This window comes from Nyctereutes procyonoides, unplaced genomic scaffold (assembly GCF_905146905.1).
Source record: "Nyctereutes procyonoides isolate TBG_1078 unplaced genomic scaffold, NYPRO_anot_genome, whole genome shotgun sequence".
NCBI classification, from domain to species: Eukaryota; Metazoa; Chordata; class Mammalia; order Carnivora; family Canidae; genus Nyctereutes; species Nyctereutes procyonoides.
The window spans coordinates 20,913,209-20,929,712 of record NW_026575052.1 but is presented as its reverse complement, the minus strand read 5'-3'; the positions used below and the strand labels follow the sequence as shown (position 1 = coordinate 20,929,712).

The 16,504-nt window shown below is 50.7% G+C and overlaps 1 protein-coding gene across 1 annotated transcript; it reads left to right on the top strand.

Moving 5' to 3' along the window:
- Positions 1 to 6,175: 6,175 nt before the first annotated feature.
- Positions 6,176 to 15,642, top strand: SNX20 (sorting nexin 20). Its single transcript, XM_055332237.1, has 4 exons — positions 6,176 to 6,272; positions 9,807 to 9,945; positions 11,411 to 11,562; positions 12,933 to 15,642. The coding sequence occupies exons 2-4, from the start codon at positions 9,816 to 9,818 to the stop codon at positions 13,599 to 13,601; spliced, it is 951 nt and encodes a 316-aa protein (XP_055188212.1). The 5' UTR covers positions 6,176 to 6,272; positions 9,807 to 9,815; the 3' UTR covers positions 13,602 to 15,642.
- The last annotated feature ends 862 nt before the right edge of the window (positions 15,643 to 16,504 follow it).

Genomic DNA, 16,504 nt, shown 5'->3' with positions numbered 1-16,504 from the left:
TCATTCTGCTCCAGCCACACTTGTCTCCTGGCTGTTCCTGGAACATGTCAGGCCTGCTGCCACTGCCAGGCCTTCTTGTTTGCTGTCCCTTCTGCCTGGAATGCTTTTCTTCTAGAAGTCTACATAGCTCCCTTCTTCACCTCTTTCAGGCCTTTGCTTAAATGTAACTTTCTCAGTGAGGCCTTCCCTGCCAGTCTTATGCACAGTGGCAACCCCTCCCCCCACATCCTTTTCCCTGCTTTATTTTGTATTTTTCTCCAGCACACTTATCTGTATACAACCTATGGAATATATTTCCTTATTTATTGTCTTTGCTATTAGTCTCTCACCCAAAAGAATATAAACTGCAAGGTAACAGAAACCTTTCTGTCTTGGTTCCTGTCTTCTCCCAGGGTCTAGAATAGGACCTGGCATGCAGTAAATATCTGTTAAGTGAATGTAGCAAAAATAATGCTATATTCTAATAACCAAGGAAAGTGATTGAGCTACTGTAGACCACAAGAGCTGCAGCCTCATAAACATCATGTTGGGTGAAAGGATCTAGATGCAGAAGTATTATACTGTCGAATATCATTTATATAAAGTTCAAAAGCAGGAAAAACTAAGTTACAGTGATAGGAGCCAGGACAGAGGTTACAACTAAGGAAGAGGTTGGAGGTAGTGACCAGGAAAGGGGACAAAGGGGATTTCTGCGGTGCTAGTAAATGTTCTATTTTTTTTATCTGAGTGGCAGTTACATGAATGTGACTACCTTGTGAAAACTGATCAAGCTAAACACTTATGACATTTGCATTTTCCTTTACGCTTGTTATATTTCAATAGAAATGTATTTTTAAAGGATGCTACAGAGGTATGCTTTTCAGCATGGCAAGACACCATAATATATGGCTAAATTTTAAAAGTAAGTTGCTTTTCCACAAGAATGCCAAGACAGGTTAAGGGAGGAAAGTAGTCTTTTCAACAAATAGTGCTGGGAAAATTGGACAGCCACATGCATGAGAATGAATTTGGTCCCCCACCTCATCTATACAAAAATTAATTCAAAGTGGATCAAAGACCTAAATGTAAGAGCTAAAATAAAAAAAACTCTTGAAAGTAAGTGTAGGTGTGGATCTTTATGACCTGTTATGTCTCAGGACAACCACAGCAGTGCCTCCCTGATGCATTCTGTCTGTAGCCCCAATTTTAAAATCCCACAGTATTGGGGTGTCTAGCTGGCTCAGTCAGAGGAGCATGTGACTCTTGATCTCCTGGTGGTGAGTTCTAGCCCCATGTTGAGTGTAGACATTACATAAGTAAGTAAATAAACAAACAAACTTTAAAATCCCACAGTATTAACCTTCAAGGATTTTTTAAAATAATTTTTATGACAATATTAGGTTCAAGTGCACAATATACTGATACAGTGTTTGTATGTATATTGTGAATGATCACTGCGATAAATCTAGTCATGAAAAATGGCCAAAGATTTGTTTTTCTTGTGATGAGAACTTTTAAGATATACTCTTTTAACAACTTTCCAATATATAATACAGTATTATTAACAGAAGTCACCATGCTGTGCTTTATATCTTCATGATATATTTCTTTTATAACTGGAAGTTAGTACCTTTTGACCCCCTTCACTCATTTCACCCACCCAACTTCTGGTTCTGGTGACCACCAGTTCATTCTCTGTATCTATGAGCTTTTTTTTCTCGATAATTCCACATATAAGAGAGATCGTGCAGTGTTTGGCTGAGCTATTCCACGTTGCGTGTGAAGGATCCATTCATGTTGCTGCAAATGGCAAGATTTCATTCTTTTTTGTGATCTGAATAATATTGTACTGTATGTAGATACCACATTTTCTTTATCTATTCATCCATCCACGGATACTTAGGTTGTTTCCATGTCTTGGCTGTCGTAAATAATGCTGCAGGGAACATGGAGACGCAGATCTTTTTTCAAGCTAGTGTTTTATTTTTTATTTTTATTTTTTTAAGATTTTATTTATTTATTCATGAGAGACAGAGAGAGAGAGGCAGAGACACAGGCAGAGAGAAAAGCAGGCTCCCTGCAAGGAGCCCAATCCCGGGACTCCAGGATCATGCCCTGGGCTGAAGGCAGACGCTAAACCATTGAGCCACTCAGGGATCCCCTCAAGTTAGTGTTTCAATTGTCTTCAGATAAATACCCAGCAATGGAATTGCTGGATTGTATGGTAGCAGAACCTTTGAGAGTTGTTTGGGTTTTCTTTTTTAAGATTTTTATTTATTCATTCATTCATTTATTCATTCATTTATAGACCACACCTACAAATGGGGGGGAAGGGCAGAAGGAGAGGGAGAGAATCTCAAGCAGATTCTGCACTGAGCAAAAAAAAAAAAAAAAAAAAAAAGATTCTGCACTGAGCGCAGAGCCGGACTCGAGGCTCAATCTCACGATCCTGAGATTACAACCTGAGCCAAAACCAAGAGGTAGATACTCAACTGACTGAGCCACCCAGATGCCCCAGGACCTTTGAGTGTTTTTTAAGGGTTTATGTGTGTACACTCAGCTGTGGAAAAACAAGATTGACATGACCAGATTTGGCATCATCTATGAGCAAACACCTCATAGGTTTTCTTTGCCACACTTGTGGCAACACCCCCGTGAGTGATCACTTCTTGACTTTATCCAAGGGGGTAGGTTGGTGTTGGATTCTCAAGCTTGTCAGACACCCAGTGCAGTGGTGAGCAGTACTTGCCACTCTTCAAAAGATACTTGCCCCGGTGGTGCTAGGAGGATGCTGAATTTCATCTATGGTGCAATTAGGAAAACCAGATTCAGAGAGGGGTGGTGGCCTGCTGAGGTCACACGGTGAGTCATGGATCGAATCACCCCTTCTCTGCACACAGCCACTCATTCGTGCATCGCACAATTGCCGGGCGCCCTCTGTGTGGCAGGTACTACGGTAGGCACTGGGGCCAGAATGCTGACACAGGCGAGTCCTCGTCACCATGGCACTTGAGACTGGCAATAAACAAGTAAACAAAGAAGCCAAAACAATGGTAGGTCTTAACAGAGGGGTCGGGGGCTGCACCAAGGAGGCACGCTGAGCTGCAGGATGAGAAAGAGCCAGCTGTGGCAAGAACCAGGAGAGGGGTGTTGCTGGCTGGAGGAATTGCGAGGACAGGCCAGGGCAGGGCAGGCTGAGGTAGAGAGAGCAGTCCGGGCTGGCTGGCGTGTGGCAATGCTGGGAGTGGCACAGACAGAGGTCAGGAAGCGAGCAAGTGGCAGGTCAGGAGGCCTCCAGAGGGAGTCCGGAGGACATCACCATAAAGTCCAAGCCCTTTGAATTCTGGAAGAGACACCCAGACCCTGAGATGCCAGCATTTCCCTGTGGTGCCCCTCTTTACATTCTGGCACAGCCCAGTCTGTGCCCCCCCACTCATGTCAGCAGGGCCCCACTCGCCCTTGCCTGTTCTCCTCTACCATACACAGTTCTGCGCCGGGCAGAGGAGCTGACACCTGGCAAGTGGCCAGCCACGGTCACTCTGGTCCAGCTAGGTCCTTCCCACGCCAGCCAGACACCCCAACATGTTCGGGGGTTTCCAAAGAACACCTCCTGCCCCCAGAAGAGGAAGCAGTAGCTTCCACACACCCCTCCCCCCATTCACTGGCTGCTGGGTGAGAGGCTTGAAGACTCCAGGCGGGGGAGATGGGAGAAGGACTTCCATTCTCACTCAACACAGACTCAGCGTCCCACAGCTTTGCCAGGCCATCTGCGGGGAGGGGCAGAGCAGGGGTGAGTGAGGTAGGGCCCCTGCTCTCCAGCTCACGGGCCAGCAGACCAGAGGGACACTGCTCAGACTACTCCCCTGGCACACCCTAGACCCTTACATACGTGGATGCCCTTTTAACAGTGATGGTACTACTGAGCCATGCAATTGGATGGCCATTTCAACAAACAAGGCTGGGGGGTAACCATGGAGGGAAAAATACTGAGCCTCCTACCTCACGCCATACATGAAAATCTACTCTAAGGCATCAGAGAACCCCAAATGAGAAAGGCAAACTGGAAAGGCGTTGAGAACACCAGGAATTCCCAGCACTCATGTGGTGCTAGGGACCAGCACTGTTCTAAGTGCTTTGCATGTAGTGACTCAGCTTAAGCCTCTCAGTGGCTTGCAAAGTTGTTGCAGAAGCAACGAGAAAGAACAATGGAAGAGAAATCTCCGTGGTTTTAAGGTAGGACATGGGCTGTGAAAGCCAAGACTGATACAGTTGAATTCTTTAAAGTTGGCAACTTCTATTCCTGCAAAGACCCTATTTAGAGAGTACAATGCGAGCCACACAGGTTGGGAAAGAATACTGGAAACCACATTGACCCAAATGAAAGTATGAAAAACACCTACAAACCAGGAAGAAAAGCAGCCAATCAAACAACAAGCAATGGGGAGCACACGGGTGGCTCAGTCAGTTAAGCATCCGACTCCTGAGTTCAGCTCAGATCACGATCTCAGGGTCGTGAGATCGAGTCCCACATCAGGCTCTGTGCTCAACGTGTAATCTGCTTGAGATTCCCTCTCCCTCTGCCCCTCCTCTACTAAATTAATTAATTAAATCTGTTTTTAAAAAAATAAGCAATGGACTTGAACAGAGGATATAAGGACAGAAAATAAGACTATGGAAATATGCTCTACATCATTTCTTATTAGGGAAATGCAACTTAAAATCATGATGAGACACCACTTACACACCCACTGGAATTGCTACAATAATAAAAAAAAAAATACTGACCTCATCAAGTGTAGGTGGGGACGTAGAGTGCCTAGAACACCCAGGCGCTGCGGTGGGTGGAAGCACGAAGAGACACGGTCACTGGGGGAAACATTTTTTATAATCCAGCACACTTGAAAGCTCTTCAGCTCATCATACTCTAAAACCTAGGGATTTCACCTTCCATGAACATGTGCACTTGGATAAATGTGTAAGAATGTTCCCAGCAGCCTCGATCACAATGGCTCTAGCTAGAAACAACCCGAATGTGTATTCACAGACCCTCACATACACCCCAAAAAAGGAGAAATAATGATGTATTCAAATAATGTAGCAACACAACAACAAAAATAAAAAAACTCCAGCTACACACACATACACAAATTGATGAATCTTATACACAGAAATGTTGAATGAAGGAAGCAAGACACCAAAGCATACAAACACTATGCATGGCTCAATTTACCTAAAATTCCAAAATCATTAAAATTAAGTTCTGTTGTTTCAGTGGGAGAGGTGTCCTGTTCATAGGTCATAAATTTACAAGGAAAAGCAAAGAAGTGACCCCCATCAGAATTAGGAGTGTGACTGTCTCTAATGGGGAAGAAGGGGTCATAGGTCACAAGAAATACATGATGGCCTTCTTGGGGGCTGGCAAGGCTCTATTTTTTTTTTTTTTTGTCCCAGTCTCCTGCCCTCACGCCATACACACCTAGTGGCTGTGAATCACATCACAGACCTCTGGGCTGACTTCCCTGGTACTTTCTTTTTCTTTTTCCTTTTTTTTTTTTTTTTTTTTTTAAAGATTTATTTATTCACGAAAAACACCAAGAAAGAGGCAGAGACACAGGCAGAGGGAACCTGATTTGGGACTCAATCCCAGGACCCCAGGATCACGATCTGAGCCAAAGGCAGACACTCAACCATTGAGCCACCCTGGCGTCCCTCCCTGGTACTTTCTGTTGGGAGTGTTGAATGCAGCTTTGCCCAGAGAAAGGCACCAAATGGAATTGTGAGTTTACCCTATTTCTCTTCCACATCACATGCTGGCTCTGCATCCCACCAGCTCTGTTTTCCAAAGCTCAGTCTCCCCATCTGTTCATGGGGCATGAGGGCCCCCATCAGGCCTAGCTCATAGGGTAGAATAATGAATTTTAAAGAGGAGTGGGAGATGCTGTTTGATTGCCATAGATTATCTGGGACTCTGAGGGACAGCCAAGCTAGCTGCAAGGCTGTGTGAGGCCCAACAGGATCCCTCAGAACCGGATCCCTCGGGGCTGGCCCTGCCTTGCCCCATCCTGCCCTGTCCCTGCCCCGTGGGGCCCGCCTGTCTGTGGGGCTCAGTATACTATCTGTCACCAGCCAATGGGCTGGGGCCACCAAGAGCAGGTCACACAGCCTATTTCCTGTTTTCAAACGGGGAACTTAGAAGCGGCAGCCTTGCTGGAGCCTAGAAGAGAGGGGAGCTGAAGGCAGCCATGTGATACTCCTCTCGGATCCCTGGACCCACACAGGACCACAGGCCTCAGGTCAGTGTTTGATCCTAACCTCCGTGGGACCCCGGCCCTTTGAGGCCTGAGCACCCTCCTCCTGTGGCCCTCCCTAGTACCTGTTGGGGGCAGGGCAGGGCAGAGAAGGGTCGGTGACAGCCTCGATGTGTGGAGCTCTCCTTAGCTCATTGGGGTAGAGCAGAAAGCAGCTCCCTGACCCTCCATCACCTCAGTTCTTTTGGGGTATTTCTACAACTCCTCTTGAGGCTGGGGAATGAATCACAGCACCTGCGTTTCTCAAAAAGTGGTGCCAGGGAACCCCTGTGTCAGCATAGCCTGGGGGAACCTGTGCAAAATGTGGAATCCAGGGCCCATCCCCAGACCGGCCAGAGGGGAGTCTATGATGTCAAGAGCCAGGATACCTGCTTGTTACAAGCTCCTGGCACCCCAACCCCCCTGGGAGATTCTCAAATGTGTGCCCACCCACAGTGTCCAGGATCTTCTGTCTCACGCTGATGGAAAGTCCTGTGGAGCCCTCCCAGGAAGGGAGCATGGGCTCTGAAGGCAGCTCAGTGTTGCCATCAGAAGGCGGCCTGGCCATGGCAGGCAGGTCTCAGAGGGAGGAGTGGTGCTCAGGGCCCGAGAGGGAAGGAGCAGAATGTCTGCACACAGCTGGACCGAGAGGGGGCTGGGAAGCCGCTCTGTCTCCTGGGCCATGCACGGGACCCCCGCCCCAGAGCACCAACATGTGTAGGATTTTCTTATAAAATCTAGAAACCTTTGCTATACAGGGTATGGAGAGGGGAGAGAAGTAACCTTAGAACCTCATGTCTGGTTGTTTCAAAGAGCTTTTTTTGTTGTTGTTGGGTTTTTTTTTAAGATTTTATTTATTCATGAGAGAGAGAGAGAGAGAGAGAGGCAGAGACACAGGCAGAGACACAGGCAGAGGGAGAAGCAGGCTCCATGCAGGGAGCCCAATGTGGGACTCGATCCCTTGTCTCCAGGATCACACCCTGGGCTGAAGGCAGTGCTAAACCGCTGAGCCACCCGGGCTGCCCCCAAAGAGCTTTTGGAGTGACAGACTGCTTTCCCCATTTCAGAGATGAGGAGACTGAGGCCTAGAGATGCCCAAGACTCCATGCATGCACCAATGCGTAACATTCTTCTTTTCACACACCCCCCCCTCATGGTGACTCCCAGCCAACCCTGGAAGAGAAAACATAGGGGAACTGGCTTTGGTTGCTGAATTTGATTTTTATCCAAAGCCCTGGGTTCATACTCAGCATTGCTAGAGCTTTGCTGTTGCACCCAGCCAAGACCATGATTCCTGGGCTCTCACTGGGTCTCTGGGTAAACTGTGCCCTGCTACTGACCTGGCACTAGTGTGGCCTGATCAGGATAGCAGAGCTGGAAGGGCTGGGACATTGAGGCTCGCCATCACCCATTCTACAGATGAGCTAACTAAGGCAGGTACATGGGAGTGCCCACAGGAAACACTGGGCTTCCACAAGCCCTGGCCACCCACCATGCATTAGGGAAGAGAGCATGTAGACCACTCACCACCTTTCCTGGGCACCTACCAGGATATAGAGAAACCGTCCCCCATCATCCATAGTCTTGTTGGCATGACTGGGCTTATGGCCCTACTTCTCAGGTAGGGACCCTGAGGCCTGGAGATACTAAATAACTTGCAGACAGACTCACCACTGGTCAGGATGGAAGGCCTGGCTCTTTAAGGGGAGAAGCAGCAAATGAGGTGTGTAGGTTCTAGCAGACTCAAGTGTGTGCAGCCCGGGGCCGACCATGCCTCTACTCTGTGCCTCAGTTTCCCACCTGTATAAAGTAAGGTTTGATGGAGGAGAGACATGCACTGGGCAGCTGCACAGAGCCACCTAGAGAATGGCCCTGGGTTCCCTTCACCCGAGCTCCCAGATGACCTCAGCTCTCCCCAGGCAAGGCCTGTCCAGGAGGCCCTCAGCCCAGGGACAGGGCTGGGGCTCTCTTACAGCAGCAATAGTCCTGCCCCTCTAGGCCACAGTCAGCAGAAGGATTCAGACAGGGGTGGGAATGCAGCAGACAGAGGTGACCAGGGTTCAAGTCCCAGCTCTGCCCCATGTGCCCTGTGCGGCTCCCTCGGATCTCGTGAAAAAGGGGGGTTAAGGTCACATGCACCCTTCTAATCTTGAATTTCTGTCCCAAAGCAGTGCCCCAGCTCTTCACTCCACCTGAGCTAGTATTTCCATTGTCCTGTTTGTGTGTGTGTGTGTGTGTGTATGTTTAAGATTTTATTTGAGAGTGAGCGAGAGAGGAGCAAGGGGCAGAGGGAGAAGCAGACTCCCCACTAAGTAGGGAACCCCCCATGTGGGCCTCGATCCCAGGATTTCAGGATCACGACCTGAGCTGAAAGGCAGGTGAACCAACCGCCTGAGCCACCCGGGCGCTCCCAGCGTCCCGGTTTCCAATTTGTCTCAGACGTGTTAAACTCTATTCCAACTCACACCCTCATGAGAAGTCATTGCCTTTTCCAATATTTCTCAAAGTACTGTCCTGTGTCAGGCATGGGTAGCAGGGGCTACTGTACCACGCCTGGGACGTGCAGAGCGCTGAGCTGCTGCTACTTTGCGTGGTCTCCCCGACTTAACCCTCACGCCAGCCCCGTGAAGGCAGGTTCTGTTCTTGTACTCACCTTAATAGAAAACTGAGGCACACTCAAGTGCAAGCACCAGGTCATCCCGTTCATGGATCTGGGTCACAGACAGAGCTCCTGCATAAACTAGCCCCAGCACTCCTGCTGGCTGCCCTCCCCCTGACCCCAAGGACGGTTCCCTCTGCGTCCTGCCCACCACCTCCTAGCCATCGGATCGTGGGTGGTTCCAAGTCTCCGTTGCTTTATCATAAGATGGAGATAAAAGTCCTTCTGCACACAGAGTCAGTTAAGTGAGAGAGTGGGTGTTGAGTGCTGAGCGCACGAGCTGACACATCACAGACATTCGGCTCTGCTTGTGGGACACGCTCATCAGCAGTGTCACCTGGGGCCAACTAAACCTCAGTTTCCTCTTCTGTGATTAGGAGTCACGACAGATTTTTGTGGGTGTGAAATAAGTGGATATGAAGAACCTGGGTGCAATATGAAGTGTGTGCAACAAGCCGTCAGTAAGGGTGTGCTTAGAGAGGGAGAGGGAGATGGGAAGGATACATCCTGGTACCCTTGCTATGGGCACTGAGATTTTATCTACACCTGAACATAAAATGGAGTGTTGGGATGCTCTTCAGGACAAGCTGGCAGCTTTCTCCCGAGTAATCCCTAAAGCCACTACCTTTGCTTGAAATCACCACATTTAAGATTCAGAAAACTTGATGATAGAAGCATCGTAACAAGAAGAGGCAGCCTTGGGCTAATCAGTCCAGCATAGGGGCAGACCCAGGCCTCGTGTGTGGCAGCTGGGTGGACTGCTAAGTGTGGCAGTGGAGGGCTTGGTAGTAGGGACTATGATACAGATCCTAGCACCCCAGGGCCCCCCAGGAACCCCAACGTGACTGGGAACTCACTGTTGTCTCTTGTCCCCCTGGCAGCCTTGGAGCATGGCAAGTCCTGAGCACCCCGGGAGCCCTGAACGAACAGGACCCATAGCCAAGTGCACTGTGGGGGTCAAGCAGGAAGCATCAGCCGCTGGCCAAGACCTCCCGTGTCCAGGACCTGAAGGGCACTTAGGTGGGCTTGAGGCTCGGGGCTTGGTCAGAGATAGAGGTTTGAAGATGTTTGAAATACAAATGTGGGCATTTTGAGAGGTGCCACAGGTGAGGGAGCACCTTTCTTAATGACACGAGAATTCAGTGCCAATTATTTTTCTGGGAGATGGTCCCAGGCATCATAGCAGGGGGGTGGTAAATCGAGGAAAAGAAGGGGAGGAGGCCAGGACAAGGTGTTGATTACTGCTGTGGGGTGACTGGACTCAGTCCCCACAGGGGTCCTTTGCAAGACGTGTGAAACATATCTCGGGGTGTCCCATCCAAGAGGCAAGGAGGCCAGACTACTATTACCCACCAGTCCCATTCTTTATCCTCCAAGGGAAGCTCCAGAACAGGCTGCTCTGGCTGGAGAAGGCCCTCGGAGTGAGAGTTATGGAAGGAAGCCAGTGGGACATTTCAGAGCAGTGAGTGCCAAGCAGCACGGCCCAGCGCTGACAGTGTCCACAGTAGCGTCATCTCCTGGAGCAGATTGATGTACTCATTCATGCAGCCCTTCAGTAGGTGCCTGCGGAACACCTGCTCTGTCCTTGGCCCTGGGGAAATGGAAACAAATCCAATGCTGCTGCCCTTCGGTGTGGTGGGGAAACAGCTCTGTGAGAAATGATTAGAGATGTCACAAAACCGGTTGTAGGGACAAGGTGGGAGACCCTGACTCTGAAGCGAGGGGTTAAAGTGACATAGGGCTGTGTTTTGAAGGACACAGTGGAGAAGGGCCCCTGGGCCCCATTTCCCTGAAAATAAAATGCACAATGATCTGTGCATTTCGCTGGGGAAGGATTCTAATCTTTCCCAAGATGATCAGAGTGGCACATGGCCAAGTGAGGTCTAAGGAACACAGTTTTCCAGGTCAGCAAATAGGAAGGTTGTATTAAAGGCAGAAGGAGTAGCAGGTGCAAGCAAGAGGACGGGGTGGCGAGAAGGTGAGGAGAGTAGGGAGGATCCCACTGGGAGTTGGGAGTTGGGGGTGGGGTGGGGGGGTGGGACTGGAGCCCATCATCCTCACTAGCTCCCTCCACTGGTCGCTGATGTGTGCTCAGGAGTCCAGCGGCCACACTGGCCATACTGTGTCAGTGCCATAGGGAGCAGAGCGTACAGAAAGCAACAAGCCTCCATCCTCGAGTGTTGGGTGTCGGGAGCGTGGGTCTCACCGGGGGCCAATCTGTAGGCCAGAAGTGGATGGTGCAACACAAACATATCGCATCTCGCAATGGAGAATCCAGCGGGGGGAGAGGATGGGCTATCAGGTTGTGCTGCAGCTGGGTGGGCGCGGGAGTCTGGGCGGGCGGGGGCGGGGTGGGGGAGGGGGTAGGATGGCTCTTCCAGATTTGGACACCCCCATCCCAGACAGACCCAGCCGTCTCCCCAGACCCTTGTCCCCAAAATGCACTGACCTGGTGCAAGTGCCTAAAGGGTGGTGTCCTCTGCAGACGCCCACAGCAGCCCCAGCCCCAACTCCAGCATGACCACCCGGGAGCTGCAGGAGTATTGGCGAAAGGAGAAGCGCTGCTGGAGGCGCGTCAAGCTGCTCTTCGAGGTCGCGTCCGCCCGCATTGAGGAGAGAAAAGTCTCCAAGTTTGTGGTAAGATCAGGCGGGGATGGTGTGCCTTGCACCACCTCCCTCCCAACCCTGGGCGAGTCGGTGGAGCCTCAGCCTTCCCCACTGTGACATGGGCCCAACGCCCTTGGACCCACAGAGTTCTAACAGAGACAGGCTTCAAAAAGCAAGATTTTGCACTGGGCATTGTGTGAAGTACTGGCGATCAGAGATGTGTGAGTCATGGTCCCTAATCCTGAGAAGGAACTAACCCAGATGAATTCCATGTCATCCAGAACTAGCCATCTATGTGTCCCTTCAACACGATAGTTGATACCACCAATCACTGATATTATTAATAATTACATATTATCTAACATAATGATAGATAATAATCATTAGCCTATTTTTCTTTAAATCAGATCACCTTTTAAAAACATGAAATAAGTATCTTTTGAGGGGAAACCGGTATCTCATAGCATAAAGAGAAGGTCATCGTTAGAGTAAATGCGAGGAAAGCTAAGTGCTGTCATTAGATTCCAGCTGGTTAGGCCGCGGCTGGTGGCAAGCGCTGGGCTTAGGGGCTACTCTCTTCATTAAAACAGAATTTCCACCTGTGCTGGGGCAAGGCATTCACATCCAAGTAGGAGCCACGCTCAACCCTTCTCTGTGCGTTGCTCCCTCAACTGGGACTGAAATAACAACAGCTGACACTGGGTGCTGACTGCGTGTTGAACAGAGCCCCCCTCACCCCTGTGGTTGCAGTGCATTAACTATAATGGCATCCTCACCCCGAGGAGTGAGGTACTGTTACTATCTCTATTTCATGGGTGCAAAAACCGAAGCTCATAGTGGCTAATGTACCTAAGATCACACAGCTAGACTGCGGCAGGACTGGAATTAAAACCCAAAGAGCCTGTGCCCTTAACCAGTATTCTCTAACTGGAAGAGATCTGAAAAAGCAATCATTTTCTTACCATGGGACATCACTGCCAACATACCACCTAAAACCACCCCTCAAGTGTCGCACACTTGGGAAATGCAGATCTAACCTAAGCTCCCCGGTGCAGGAACCCGAGGTCCAGTTTTGATGATGGAAAGCCGGGAGCACCCCCAGGCCCCCGGCACCACCTATTCCTGTGGTCTTGGTCCCCCGAGACGCCTCCATGCTGCCCTGTTTGTTATTCTCGGGCGGCCTCTTGTCACCAGCTGCAGTTATAGCTCAGCAGCAGCTGGTGGCAATTTAAAACAGAATCGCAAGTAACGATAACCTGTTTTCCGATCTGCTTTAAATGATCATCATCATTAGTTTTATTTGCCGGGGCTTACTCTGTCAGTTACAACCTTCTATTAGGATGTAGTCAAATTCTCTCTCTCTCTCTCTCTCTCTCTCTCTCTCTCTCTCTGCACCGCAGATGTACCAAATCGTCGTCATCCAGACAGGGAGTTTTGACAGCAACAAAGCTGTGCTGGAACGGCGCTATTCAGACTTTGAGATGCTCCAGAAAAACCTCCTCAAGACGTTCCGGGAAGAGATGGAAGACATCGTCTTCCCCAAAAAGCACCTGATGGGCAACTTCACGGCGGAGATGATCTCCGAGCGCAAGCTGGCCTTCAAGGAGTACCTGAGCCTGCTCTACGCCATCCGCTGTGTCCGGCGCTCCCGCGAGTTCATCGACTTCCTGACGCGGCCCGAGCTCCGGGAGGCCTTCGGCTGCCTGCGCGGGGGCCAGTACGGCCGCGCCCTGGACATCCTGGTGCGCGTCGTGCCCCTGCAGGAGAAGCTGACGGCCCACTGCCCCGTGATGGTGGTCCCGGCCCTCTGTGCCATGCTGGTGTGCCACCGCGACCTTGAGCGGCCAGCCGAGGCCTTGGCGGCGGGGGAGAGGGCGCTGCAGTGCCTGCAGGCCCGGGAGGGCCACCGCTACTACGCCCCCCTGCTGGAGGCCATGATCCGCCTGGCCTATGAGCTGGGCAAGGACTTCGTGTCGCTGCAGAAGAAGCTGCAGGAGTGCCAGCTCCGCAAGCCCAGCCCCTGGGGCTTCACCCTGAAGGAACTCACCGTGCGGGAATATCTGTACTGAGCCCCTTGGGAAGGCAGGCTGGAGATTGGGGCTCACCACGGCTCAGCGGGCTGTTTGGGGGTTCATGTTTGGTGGGAGGAGCCGCTTGGGGCTCTAACTTGCTGAGTGACCTTGGCCCAGCCCCTCCCCTGGTCCTCCATGTCCCCATCTGTGTTGAACAGAAGTGCCCCTCCCAGGGGGGTGTGGGGGGCTTGGAAGCCTCTGCTTGTGTCCTGTGTCCCTTTGATACCAAGCTCACTTCACCGCAAAACCACAAACCCAGCTGGCAAAACGCTGGAGAGTAAGCTCCAGATTTCTGATGCTTTTGTGGGTAGCTGGAGGGAAGGTTTACACTGCATGCCATGGACAAAGTTTAACCCCCTTCCTACAGATGGCTCTCTCCAGCTGTCCTGTCTTTCCTCTCTGTTCCTCCTTCCTTGACATTGCCTGCAAAGATCCCCATCATTATCCTAACTATTCCAGCTCTTCCTCTTAGCCTGTGGACCTGGCTCAGCAAAGCAGAAGCTCACCCACTGCTCCTCAAAGCCAGCTTCATCCCTGGGATGGGAGGTATGTCACCCTTGAAAGGGTAGAAAGATGCTGGGCCAGAACAGCATCCTGTCATAAGAGTCTGTGAAACAAGGCATTTTGAGGAAAGGAAGTTGCCAACAATTCTCTGGCTAGGATGCCATAACTCATTGTCCAGGTGTGTTTTCAATTATAAGGCAACTGGCCCTTGAAGGGGCTCCTTGAGTTATGTAGACAGAGCCCCGAAGAGAGGTGGGAGACGATACCCAGTGGAGCCTCTGGACAGAACAGAGACTGAATGTTTAATGCCTCCCCATTTGAGGGGCAATGTTCTTGGAACCTCTCTGATGGGTTGGGTTGCCCTTGACTGAAGTCCACTGTCAGGAAAGGACACCAGGAGCCTGGACCTATAACCTAGGTTCAACACTGGAGCTAATGGTACAGACTGGTTTGGGGCAATATGTGTTTGAGTCTGGAAGTCCCTAAAGACCTAAACCATCTGGCTGAGCTTATGAGTGAAATAAAGAGCCTGTAACTTGACATCTTAGCAATGGGGCACCAGTTTGGCCTGTACAGGGATCCAGCTCAGCAAGGAGATTGCTGTAGCAGTGACTGGGCAGTCACCAAACTGCACCAGAATGTGTTCAATAGCGACACTGTGTGGCAGCAGCTGTAGTGGCCCCATCAGGCTCGGCCCTGGAGGCGAGAAACAGCCTGACACTTGTGACAAAGAAAGCCTGGGGTCTCCCAATTTGCTCAGGGAGGAGGACACTTTGAATGGGAAATGCTGGACCTCTGGGCATAGAGAAAATTAAAGTGTTCGGTGGAAATATAAAAGGCCGTGACTCTATTTCTGATGGTGAAGGAGACCTTGCTGATTTTGTAAATCATTTCATCAAATGGAAAAACACCATCAGCTATCAGGTGCCCCAAATATGCCCTCAGAAGGGGAAAAAATGCCCATCACAGGAAGTTTCCTAGGGATTTCCAGCCAGAAGCTGGGAGAGAAAAGAGGCAGCTCCCAATGTAAGGGTCAATGTGGAAGAAACCAGAAACAGAGAAAGGGACAATCAGGAAATGGAGGAAATCAGATTTGGTGCAAGGCAGGGGGTGGGACTTTCCTCCTAGGATTTGAACTATAAGGCTTGGCATCTGAACACACACAGTGTGGCCCAAAGTACTTCAAGCAGAGAGGTCATGGTATAGTGGTCTCCAGTACAGGTGTTCCTTGTACCTGGCACCTCAAAAACAGGTTCTCTCTGAGGGAAGTCAACATGGATTCAGGCCAACTGAGGAAGAAAGTCATTGACTCCAGAGGTGCAACAGGGTGGGATGGGGGGAGCATGTGTCTCAAGATCACATATACCTGGTGTGTGTGTAGTACATAGAAGTTTTTTAAAAGCCTAAAATATGGGGGCACCTGGGTGGCTCGGTCAGTGAAGCATCGGTGTTTGGCTCAGGGAGTGATCCTGGGGTCCTGGGATTGAGCCCTACATCGGGCTCCCTGCTCAGTGGGGAGTCTGCTTCTCCCTCTCTCTCTGTTGCTCCCTGGTTGTACTCTCTTGCTCTCTCTCAAATAAATGACGTCTTAAAAAATAAAGCCTATAATATGGGGTAGAAGGAGTCTATGAGATCATAAGCCTCACCTGTCTTCTCCCTTCCCAGGCCTCTTCCTGTCCACGTGCCCCCCAGCCCAGGACCCAGGGAGCTCCGAGTGGGAGCACTATGTCAGCCTCACCCACACCCAGGAACCCCACTCTGGGCACTCGGGCCCTAAGTGGAGGGGGCTTGTTCCATGCAAGGCCTCCCGTCAGCTGAGATCAGGTGACCTGAGGAGCCTCTGTGCCTGGGATGCAGGTCTCTCACCCTACCCCAAGCCAGGATGGGAAGACAGCACTGCCAGTGGCTGCCCATGCACAAAAACCCAGAGGTCCCTCAGCATTTCTGGAGCCCAAATGTGTGTCCAGGGCTCTCCTCATCACTGCCCATCTGGCTCTGTTCAGCAGATACTCATCCCATTTTACAAGTGAGGACACAGACCCCTGATAGGTGAACTGATTTGCCCAGGGTCCCACAGCTAACAATGTGGAGAGCAGGAAATTAAACTCAGGCCTGTGTGATGACCCCAAGCCTGTGTCTTCCTCCCTGAGCCTGACCCTGGAGGGGAGAGGGGAGAGGTGGGGGTAGGGATATATGTCCCTGGTCCTCTCATCCTTAAAGGGCCCTTAGAGATTATTTCACTCCTCTCTGTTTCTAGGTGGGAAACAGGCAGTGAGACAGAGAGAGACAGAGACAGCTCCAGGAAGGGCAGACAGAATGATCCCGGGCTGGGTTTCCAAGAGGCCATTGGTGGGGGAGGTCACCCCACTGGACCTGGGGGCACGGGGTCAGTCTCA

What these genes read in the sequence shown, in the direction of transcription:
- SNX20 (XM_055332237.1), top strand. Translation starts at nt 9,816, where the DNA reads ATGGCAAGTCCTGAGCACCCCGGGAGCCCTGAACGAACAGGACCCATA. An exon ending in AGGACCTGAAGGGCACTTAG is followed by an intron (nt 9,946 to 11,410) that starts GTGGGCTTGAGG and finishes TGTCCTCTGCAG; the next exon opens with ACGCCCACAGCAGCCCCAGC. An exon ending in GAAAAGTCTCCAAGTTTGTG is followed by an intron (nt 11,563 to 12,932) that starts GTAAGATCAGGC and finishes TCTGCACCGCAG; the next exon opens with ATGTACCAAATCGTCGTCAT.